This window comes from Pithys albifrons, chromosome 2 (genome assembly GCF_047495875.1).
Source record: "Pithys albifrons albifrons isolate INPA30051 chromosome 2, PitAlb_v1, whole genome shotgun sequence".
Lineage (NCBI taxonomy): Eukaryota > Metazoa > Chordata > Aves > Passeriformes > Thamnophilidae > Pithys > Pithys albifrons.
In genome coordinates, this window is record NC_092459.1 from 115,277,191 (window position 1) to 115,286,945 (window position 9,755).

At 46.5% G+C, this 9,755-nt stretch overlaps 1 protein-coding gene across 1 annotated transcript; it reads right to left on the minus strand.

The window, feature by feature from the left end:
• Nucleotides 1-2,333: 2,333 nt before the first annotated feature.
• Nucleotides 2,334-9,536, minus strand: LOC139685398 (activator of 90 kDa heat shock protein ATPase homolog 2-like). Its single transcript, XM_071582191.1, has 9 exons — nucleotides 9,400-9,536; nucleotides 8,933-9,123; nucleotides 5,663-5,748; nucleotides 4,948-5,062; nucleotides 4,597-4,685; nucleotides 4,273-4,395; nucleotides 3,557-3,658; nucleotides 2,854-2,905; nucleotides 2,334-2,633 (listed from the first exon to the last, which is right to left on the minus strand). Exons 1-9 carry the CDS (start codon nucleotides 9,477-9,479, stop codon nucleotides 2,458-2,460), a joined length of 1,014 nt encoding a protein of 337 aa, XP_071438292.1. The 5' UTR covers nucleotides 9,480-9,536; the 3' UTR covers nucleotides 2,334-2,457.
• Between the last annotated feature and the right edge of the window lie 219 nt (nucleotides 9,537-9,755).

Sequence of the window (9,755 nt, forward strand, 5' to 3'; positions counted from 1 at the left end):
TTATCCTTTCTGACCCGCTTCTCCACAGGTTGTGGTTCAGAGAAATCCATCAGCTTCTGCTCAAAACTTCTGCCACCAGAATTCATCTGTCAGCTCTGCCCAGCCAGCTGGTTTGGGGCTGGGGCCAGGTGTCCTCAGGAAGGTATTTGCCAGTGGATCTAAAAATCTTGGAGCTGCAGCAGCCCTTGTAACCCTTGGGTAAGTAGTTTCAGTTAATTAATTACCCTTATTAATACTGTTAGTGGGTTGTCTGACCTTGCCCTTTGGCCTTACCTTCTCCTGCAGGGTGAGGTCACACCATAATTGGAACTAGAGTGGGATTCTGGCTTTGGGGATGATTGTTACCTCCTTTTGAAGTAGACCAACATAAACAGCACTTATTATTTCACAAAGGATACACAAACACTGCACTATTAATTGTGCCCAGATTACCACAGTATGATTATTCTTACTGCTCCTCCCTTGCAATACCTTCCCTTTCTCCCAGGAATATTCCTGCCGAATTTTTCCCCGTATTTTTAAACAAAAGCAGTACGTGCATGTCCTTGCTCTTCCACATCCTGTTACCAGCTGTTTATCCTTTGTCTCCCTCATTTTACATGCTCTGCAAGCCATTATTTCTTCCACAGTGTTCCCCTTTGAATTCAGATCAGTTTTCTGGTTTCTTTGCCTTCGAGAATGCCTGCCTTTGAAAACCCTTTAACCCTCACCCCTTTAATCTTTAACTGGCTTCTTTAGTCTCTTAAAGCTTTGATTTTCTTCCAGGCTTTATCCCATCTTTCATTTAATTATTACTTATTTCCTTCTGAAGTTCCACCTCCCATTTAACCCCTTCGAAATGAAGCTTTTAAATACCCTCTCCATGCAGAGTCAGCCTCTGCTCTGGGACTCAAACTGTACTGATTTTTAGCCATAATCTTACAAATTATATCTTTCCTATGGAATTATTTTTTCCTTTGGCTTTCTCAGCTAACCACTCTTTTTAGGTTTTTTTGCTTTTTATTGCAGAGTCCCTGAGAAATTTCAAGACTAGTTTTAGAATGAAGTGGTTTGCCCCTTTCTGCTCTGCCAGGCTGATGGTGCTGGAAAACCTCATGAAGGAAAGGCAAGTAAAATTATTTTTTCTATTTTTTTTCTTAATTCTAAGACAATTTCTCAGTTCCTTGATTTTCTATTTTTATTTCTTTCTGGTTTGCCCCTTTGTCACCAACACCCTAAATCATTTTTTATTCAGAATGTTGGCCTTTTTTTCCCCCTTGAATATTGATCAAATAAAGGAACTAAATGTTGAACATTCAGAAAAAGAAGATGGTAAGATATGGCATTTCTCCAGAGACTGCTTCCAACCCTTTACCTGGACACCTAAACCCCACCAGTACAACCCTCACAAACTAACCACTCTGTGCCTCTGTCCTGGCCCTGGGAGCTGTTTGTTGTTTCTGCCAGCCCTCACCTCGGATTTTCAGGGATGGCCTGTGGCAGGGAGCAGCACAACTCCATCCTCTGGAGGGTTTGGGTGGGAATGTAAATCCACAAAATTTCAAACTGGAAATTTTAAGGACTTAGTTACATTCCCAGCCTTAACCTCATGTCGTGTCATAGAGAAAATAAACTGCATGTAAAATCACATCTTTTATTGAGCCAAGCACGTTTTCCAAAGGCAGCCCTTTTGTGGTCTGTTTGTTTCAAATTGCATAATTAATTTGTACAGTTTTTATGAAGCATTTGAGAGCTCAGTTAGCTTTGCTCACCTCAGCACGGTTTGTTACTTTCAGCAGCCCAACTGTTTCCTGTCAAAGTTCTCAGTTGTTCTTTAATTTGAGGTACAGAATTAATTGCAGAGGGCCATGAAGGATTGAGGGTAAGGTTTACAGAACTGCAAAAAGCACTATTGCTGTTTTTTCCAAAATAAATTGCACACTGAGGTCAAGTAAGGGAGTACAGTGCATGCAGACTTAATTACATGACATGGTTAATTATCTTTCCCTAAAACTGCAGCTAGACACAGAATCTGTCTGCAGTTAATAGTAAAGTATTTAAAGAGGCTGTAAATGATACCCCCCATGTCTTGAAAGATCTAATGGATCAGCAGTTTTCTAATCCCTTTGGGCTCACCTCTGCTGGGAACCATCTCCTGTAGGAATTGCCTTTTGCCACTCGATGCACTGAGTTAAAGGAGCTGGAAATGCCTCCTACTGGGTGCAGCTCCCCTGCCTGTGGGAAGGGTGTCCCACCTCAGTCCTGCCTCTGAAGCTGCACACAAGCAGAACACACATCAGTCTCCCCAAGTAAAGCTGTTTATATCCACTAAAAATCCATAAATAATGCTTAAATTATATACAGTATCATAGAAGTGGGTCTTTATTCTTCCCACAAATAAATTATTATTTTCTTTAGAAAACCAAACATTTAACAAAGTATAAAAAGTAATGCCCTAACAAAACTAGAGTGCTGTGCTCATTCCATGCTGTCTCTGGGCTGCTGCAGGAAGGTGTGGATCTGTTGGAAGTGCTGCTGCTGCCAGCAGTGCCGGGTGCTCTCCTCGGCCGCCTCGGGCACACCGTGGCATTCCAGCTGCAGCTCCGTCTGCGCCGCCACCGCCTGGAACCTCAAGGCAACTGTGGCATAATGTTCTGGAGGGGAAGAAAACACCACACTGCAGTGAAAGCTTTAAAACAGAATTACAGCTGGTGGTGCTGCTTCCCTCCCTGCTGCTGCCTCTGGTGTCACCACCTCTGGACAGGAGGCTGCTCTCCCAGGGGAGTGTCGGGCCGGGAATGCTGTCCCTGCCAGGGCTGGTCCTCCTCCCTACAGAGGAGGGCTCTGCTCTCAGAGCTCCTCACAAGGACTCACCATCAGGCCAACTCCTACACCGCCACTTCAGCACAATTCTTTGGCTTGGCACCTGGAGGAAGAGAAGGATGTTCTTCAGTTAGCATGGAAGGTAATTCCCAGCAGGACTATCCAGTGCTAATTCTCCCCTGAAAAGCAAGGAGAGGGTGGACTATTAGACATGTGAATGTAACCAAGACAAAGACTGGGGTTTGGGTTTGGAAATAAAGTGTTTTTCTAGACCTCAGTTTGCTGCATTCTCCTGTTCTGTTCTGGCTTTGGGAAAAGGTCAGGGCTCATCAGCTCCTGCACAGAAACCATTTGGATTTTCCCTGTTTCACCTGAAGAGATCCTTATCTAACAGCAAAGGCTGATGGATATAACTGACTTCCCTCTGCCTCCACACCAGGTAACAGGCTGTCCTGAAGTGAGCAAAAGTCCTTTCTCCAGTTAAAAGAATGAATACAGGAGATAAACCTTCAACCTGCTTTCTCCCTCCAGGTAAAAAGGAGTGTGCAGGTCCTCAGGTGTGGGCAGTGCCTGCCCTTGTCATGGGGAAAGAAAACCACACAATGTAAGAGCAACTTTGTTTGGCTTTGGAATAGAGAAACTGAACTGTGCATTAGGGAAGCTGAAAAGTCACAAATTTACACTACTTTTCATTTCAGAAAAGCAGGTAACACCTTTCCCCCTATTTTTGCAGTGCCAAGTAGGAGCTTCTTACCAGTTCTGTGTATTCCCCACTGACACAGCCCTCAAACATCTGGAGTTTGCCTCCCTTCTCAGCTTCAATCACAGCCGGGCACTTGGAAAACTTCTGTACCAGCTGGCAAAAAAAGGAACACACATAAAAATACTGGGAGAGGAGAGAGGTTTGCTGAAGAAACTAAAACTGAACTGTGATATACTTAGAAGTCTTCAAACACAGACAGGACTGGCTGTTCCCAGATTAGGGAATGAGGGACAGGGAGCAACAGCTCTTGTTTCCCAAGGGCAGTGCTGGGATTGTAATTTAAAGTTCTCCACTACCAGCCCAGACTGTCATGAAGAACACCAACCCCAAAGTAGTGAATTTGTATTTCATACCCTACAAGCAACAGTATCACACCCCCAGTAATTAATGCAATTAACCTGCAGGCTGTGGGTAACAGCAGTGCCACCACTGAGCCCTTCAGGCTCCTGCACAACATAAACCTACATGGAGCAGCAGAGCTTTTCCCAAGCAGCAAAGGACAGTGTGACTGAGCTGCACATAAACTACAACATAGAGATGCAGCTTCCCTTTGTCTAGTTGGCTTTCCTTCCTGTTAGGGTAACAAGTGCAAAAAAGCTCCAAGGCAACCTAATCAGCTCTTAAAAAGGTAAAAGGAATGTGACATTTATTAGACAACTGTTCACCTGGATCAACATCCACATTAATGTACTAGAAGTATCACTTACTTCCTTTGTTGTGAAGATGCTGTAAAGTTCATCAGATGGAGAGTTGAACATTTCCCTCATAAATATCCTCACTGTTGGAATTTTCACTCCAATGATATCCAGAGACTGGGGTGAAACAGAGTCCTGAAAAGCAAAAACACCCTCACATGAAGGAGTGCAGGATCTCAGAAGTTCTGGCATGGCAGGACTGTTGTACCTGCACGTTCTCACACACACAGGGTTGTGCACACATGGTAATTACACAACAGTGTTTCTGTATCTATTTAACAGTACTAATTAATCAGGAATCACTACATTCAGTGACAAAACCTCCAGCCAACATACCTGCACGGTGTTCCCACTGGGCTTGCACTCTGTGGTCAGCTCCTGACCAACAGGAGCTTTTGTTGGCAGAATCATCCCCAAGGTAAACTCTGCAAGGAAGGAAAGCACTTTTCAGTGTGACATTGGGCTGCACCACCACCCTGACATTCAGGGACACAGCAGAGATCACCAAAACTCTGCAGGAGCACTGGACAGGACACACAACCCCACTCCAGTTTCCCCACCTTACCCAGGTTAAAACAGGAACAGATTAAAAATCAAAACAATACACACCCCAGGACTTGTCAGTGTATGACCAACCTGTTCTAGAGAGATGCCCACACAGAAACACAACGTGCTGTTTTAATTTACCTGTTTTAAGTGCTTTTAGATAATCTCTCAGGGCCTCTCTGACTTTTGTGGTTCCTTCAGTTCTCATCAGGTCCTTCAGAACATCACCTTCCCCCTTCTTTTTGCTAACATTTATCTAGAAACAGAAAAATGACCAGATCTAAGACACCCCTTTGGGGTTCTAGCAACAAAGGAAAGCATTTGGGCTTTGTTTACTACGCTCAGGACAGCTGCAATTTCAAGTTCATTATCTTCTTGGGCCAGCTGACCTTTGCTAAAGATAAATCCCCTTGGGTTTTGACTTAAATAAATGTAGTATCTCCACTTAGTCTGGTCCATCAAGCATAGACAAGACAGAACTGAGGAATCTGGAAGCCACAGAATCAACTGCGGCACATCCAGTGTGGAGATTCCTTAAGTTCTTAGAGCTTGGGGGTGGTTTGTACTGTTGGTTTGGGGTTTTTTTAAGACTACAAGCAGAGTTATTCTCAAATTTGTAGTTAATATACTGTCACAATAATTAGCAAAGCAAAGTGTGCACATTCCTTGTAGGCAAATTTGCAAACAGAGATAAGCCATTATTGCCAGTATAATAAAGAAAAACATGAAATAAACTATCCACATGTAATTATCCCACTTAATGACAGGATAAATCAAAATATGATGCCTGCATGTTGATTAATGCTTTAGATAAGAATTCTGAACCTATACAGCCATACCAGTATTTCACACCTACCTCTGTATCATCTACCTCATTTTCTTCTGACAGGTTAGGAATTTCAACAGATCCCTTATGTTTCTCACCAGACTCTTTCACTGTACCTGTATTAACATAACGAATTCTTAAATGCATCATTAAAAACTATTTCCCCCATAGCAAGACTTTTATGCCTGGAAATGCTGTACAGGAGTGTTTCTGAGGGGAGGGAGTTGCCTGGAGGCTGATCTGAGCAGCAGCCCAAAGTCTCAGAGGTTGCAACGCTTTCCCAGTGAGCTCTGCCATCTGCCAGCAGGGAATGTGCATCCAGAGGGGGCTCACCTACACAGCTCTGTGACCCCTGGGATGTGCACCCTGCCTGCCTGGCTCTGGACAGACTGGATTTCAGGGCTGACACTTTCCATGACACTGAAGACTCTTTGCCTTGCAAAAGCGTTTCGTTATTTCAATGACCTCACTATTTCGATCATGATAAAAATCTCCCCAGGAAGCAACAGCAGAAACGTGCAGGTCTATCAGATCAGGGTTAGAACACACAAACCTCAATGAGATGCTTCAACAGAACACACAAAACCCAACAAGATGCTTCATCAGTCCACTGGCAAAACTCCAAATACAACCAACCCAGCACTGGGCACAAATGCAGAGGGGAATTCTCAGGAGGTAAATGCAGCATTTCTTTGGATTCTCTCACCTTACTGGAGCCAGCTCCATCCAGCTACTACCTCATATCACTGCCTATAATTTCAATCACTGCCATGTACTCCTGGGGCAGTGCAGGGACAGAACCCCACATGCTGCTGGCTGAGATCACAGCAAGGACACAAACAAATGCTCAGGTGTCTCTTGGCAAGGAACAGAGTGAAGGACTGTTGGCAACCCTAAGGTCCCTCCCCAGTGGGGATCTGAGGCAACGAACGATTGCACAAGATGCAAAGGCTGCTAATCCACAAGGAGACACTTCCACACAGGGAAAGGCACAGCTGGACAACCTCTCTCAGAGTTTCCCAGGAGAACTTGGCAGCTCCAGTAAAAACCATGAGAATAGTGCTCTCCCCTGCCTTCTGCCAGCACCAGCACAGAGAACCACCCGATGCTGTCCCTGCAGACACCAAAGCCAATCTCACTTCTGGCTGCTCTGCCCGCACAGGAGGTGCAAAGCAAGCAGGGAGTTGTTCTGCTCCTCCAAACACAAACCTGACTTCTATCCACTCACCTAATCCTACCAACAACTTTCACAAGCCCCAAAATATTGACAAACAACACAGTTGCAGTGTCTGTGCTGGGCAGCAAAGTCCACGAGTGAACAAACAGAGCTGGTTGGTCAACATGAGGTGGGCAGAGCGTTGGTGCAGCTCTGCATTTTTAATACCACTCTAAAGTAAACAAAACTTTATGTCCTTCTTATCAAACAATCAAAGTATTTTTGGAACCCCACGGGACTTCAGTAACAGACCTAAGGATAAATTATTTTTTGTTTCCTGCCAATCCATATTTCAGAACATTAATAAGCACATGTGTCTCAGAAAGACCCACTGTGAAATACGTGCTGTAACAGGACAAACATGCTTTCACAAAGCTTCCATCACAACGTAGAACAATCAATTAAAATCCTCACTAATGATACAACAGCCATTTTGCTCAATTTTAGTGCCATTCAGTACCCTCAGTTCCTCACTTTGTTTCTCTCCAATCTAAATTGTAAAGCACAATTTTTTCAACACTGACTTTTTCCAAACCAGCTGCAAATTTCACGATTTCTATCATTTGTCCTTACACAGGCACATTTTAATCATAGCCTGAAGTCCCAGTTATCCCAGACATACAGAAGGAACTAATTACAGCAATTAGTGCTTTTAGCAGTTCAGTCTGAAGCCTCACTCCTAATTCAGAGCTCTCAAAAGATACAACATGCTGGCAACCAAATTTGGAGAAAAAACCAACATCAGTGCTTGTTTTTTTAGGATTTCCCTAATGAATTTCCCTTTTAGAGATTAAAAAAAATCCCCTTTTTAGTATTTCAAACTAAGACAAGATGCACTCAGGCCACCAGTGAACTGAGCAGAGCACCAGCCCAGGTCAGAGCTGTGTATGAACACTGAGCAGCACAAAGACCTCAGAGAGGAAAAGGAGTTTAGAAAGAATCCACACAGAAATGCAAACAAAATATTGTCTGCCTGCTTTTTATTTACAGGCTGAAATAAAAGCGACAAACTACCCTGTGTTTAAAGCTTGAGGTGGCTTTTTCTTGGCTTAAAAAAAAGTTAAAAAGCTGACTGCATTTATTTTAACTGCACTGACACAAACTGCGGGACAGAGTGTAATGTTTGCCGTCCTCTGTTAACATTTACATCACAGCTCTAAGTACCTTCTTGGTTTGCAACACACTGGGAACATTTGAAACTATCAAAAATAAACAACAGTACTTTTTAAAGTGCCCTCTCAGTGTAGGAGCAGATTTCAATTTCAACTCTGTTCTGGTCAGCCAAACCTCCTGTAGCAACACCCAAAGCCTGAGAAATCCTGACGGTATTCTGGGGAGGAACAGCCTGTCACTTGGCATTACAAATATCTGAGGAGAATGTCCCGTGCAGGTGCTTTCCACAGCTCCTCCTACTCCAGTGCAAGAGATGGTCCACAATGTGCTATCAAGGGAAAGAATTCCCTGGTACCACCAAAGGCTGATCTGCAACTAAAGAGCTTGTCATGGGACAAGCACAGTGCAGGACAAACCTCCAGGAGCTGGGATTCCAAATGGATGTGGCACAACAAAAATGCCTGGGAACTGTCCGCAGTATCCCAAATAACCAAGAATTCTTTCCAGCTTCCTTATTTCTCACTAAAGAGTCTTGTCCTCATGTAATTCACGCAAGCTACAGTAAATCTTTGCAAATGTTTGCATTTTACCTTTCCTGGGTTCTCCTTGCTGCTGTCCCACCTGCAGGAAGCACCCGGCTGCCTTTTGGACACACTGGGAAGCTACAACAACCCGAGCACAGAGCTGGAAGCAATACCTGTCTCACCACAGGGCATGGATTTACTCCTTGCAAGGCAAAATGAGTAATACCGTGCTGGGAAAACACTTCTGCGTGGCAGAAAAACACTGGGAGAAGGGGGAAAGCGCCGAGCTCGGGTTTCAAGGTTATTTAAAAACACGCGTTTACACAGCTCGGGCCCACGTGGCTCCTGCCCTGTCCCTGCCTCACTGCAGTCCACCGGGATAGCCGCGTTTTGTCCTGTTCCTTCCCAGGGCAGCGCTCCCGCCCCGGCGCTCCCCGCCCGCCGTACCTCTCCAGCTGAGCCTCAGGTTCCACTCGTAGAAGAAGATGAGCTTCCCTTTGCGGCTGTTGCAGGACGCCTCGCCCTCCACGTGTTTGAGGTCGCCGATCTCGCACCGCCCGGCCTCGCCCTCCACCACCAGTCCCTCCAGCACCTCCTTCAGCTTCCTCTTGGACCAGCTGGTCGCGTCGCGCTCCGTCCTGCCCCGGGGGAGCCGGTGGGGCCGGGGGTCAGGCCTGGCTCCCTCCCAACCCCGCACCCGCTCCCGCATCCCGTGCCCATTGCTGCATTCTACTCCTTCTCCGCATTCCGTGCTCACTCCCGCATCCCCTGCCCGCTCCCGCACTCCGCTCCTTCCCCATACACCATGCCCGCTCCCGCATCCCGTGCCCACTCCCGTACCCTGTGCCTGCTCCTGCATTCCGCTCCTTCCCCGCACCCCGTGCCCGCACCCCACGCCCGCACTCCCCGCTCACCAGTGCCAGTTGTTGACGTTGGTGGCATCCGCGCGCTCCTCCACGATCCAGCGCGGGTCCCCCTGGCCCCACTTGGCCATGGCGCCGCCGCTTCCGCCGCCGCCGCCGCCGCCGCCGCCAGAAGGTGCCAGAAACTTCCCCGCCCCGCTGAAGGAGGAGGAGGAGGAAGGAGGAAGGAGCGGCCGGCCCGCCCTCCCCGCGCCGGGGGAGGTGGAGCGGGGATGGCGAACCGGGGCGGAGCTGCCGCTGCTCGGGGATGGTCCCGGCTCCGGCGGAACGGCACCTGGAAAAGAGGGAGAAGGATGGGAATTAAATAGGAACAGTGGGAAAAGGGCTCTTCGTTTTCAAGCAGCAGC

Excerpts from the sequence above, each read along its gene's own strand:
- LOC139685398 (XM_071582191.1), bottom strand. The coding sequence starts at position 9,479 with ATGGCCAAGTGGGGCCAGGGGGACCCGCGCTGGATCGTGGAGGAGCGC. Across the intron at positions 9,124-9,399 it reads AACGTCAACAACTGGCACTG|GACGGAGCGCGACGCGACCA; the intron begins GTGAGCGGGGAG and ends CCCCCGGGGCAG. Across the intron at positions 5,063-5,662 it reads ATGAGGTAGATGATACAGAG|ATAAATGTTAGCAAAAAGAA; the intron begins GTAGGTGTGAAA and ends TTCTGTTTCTAG.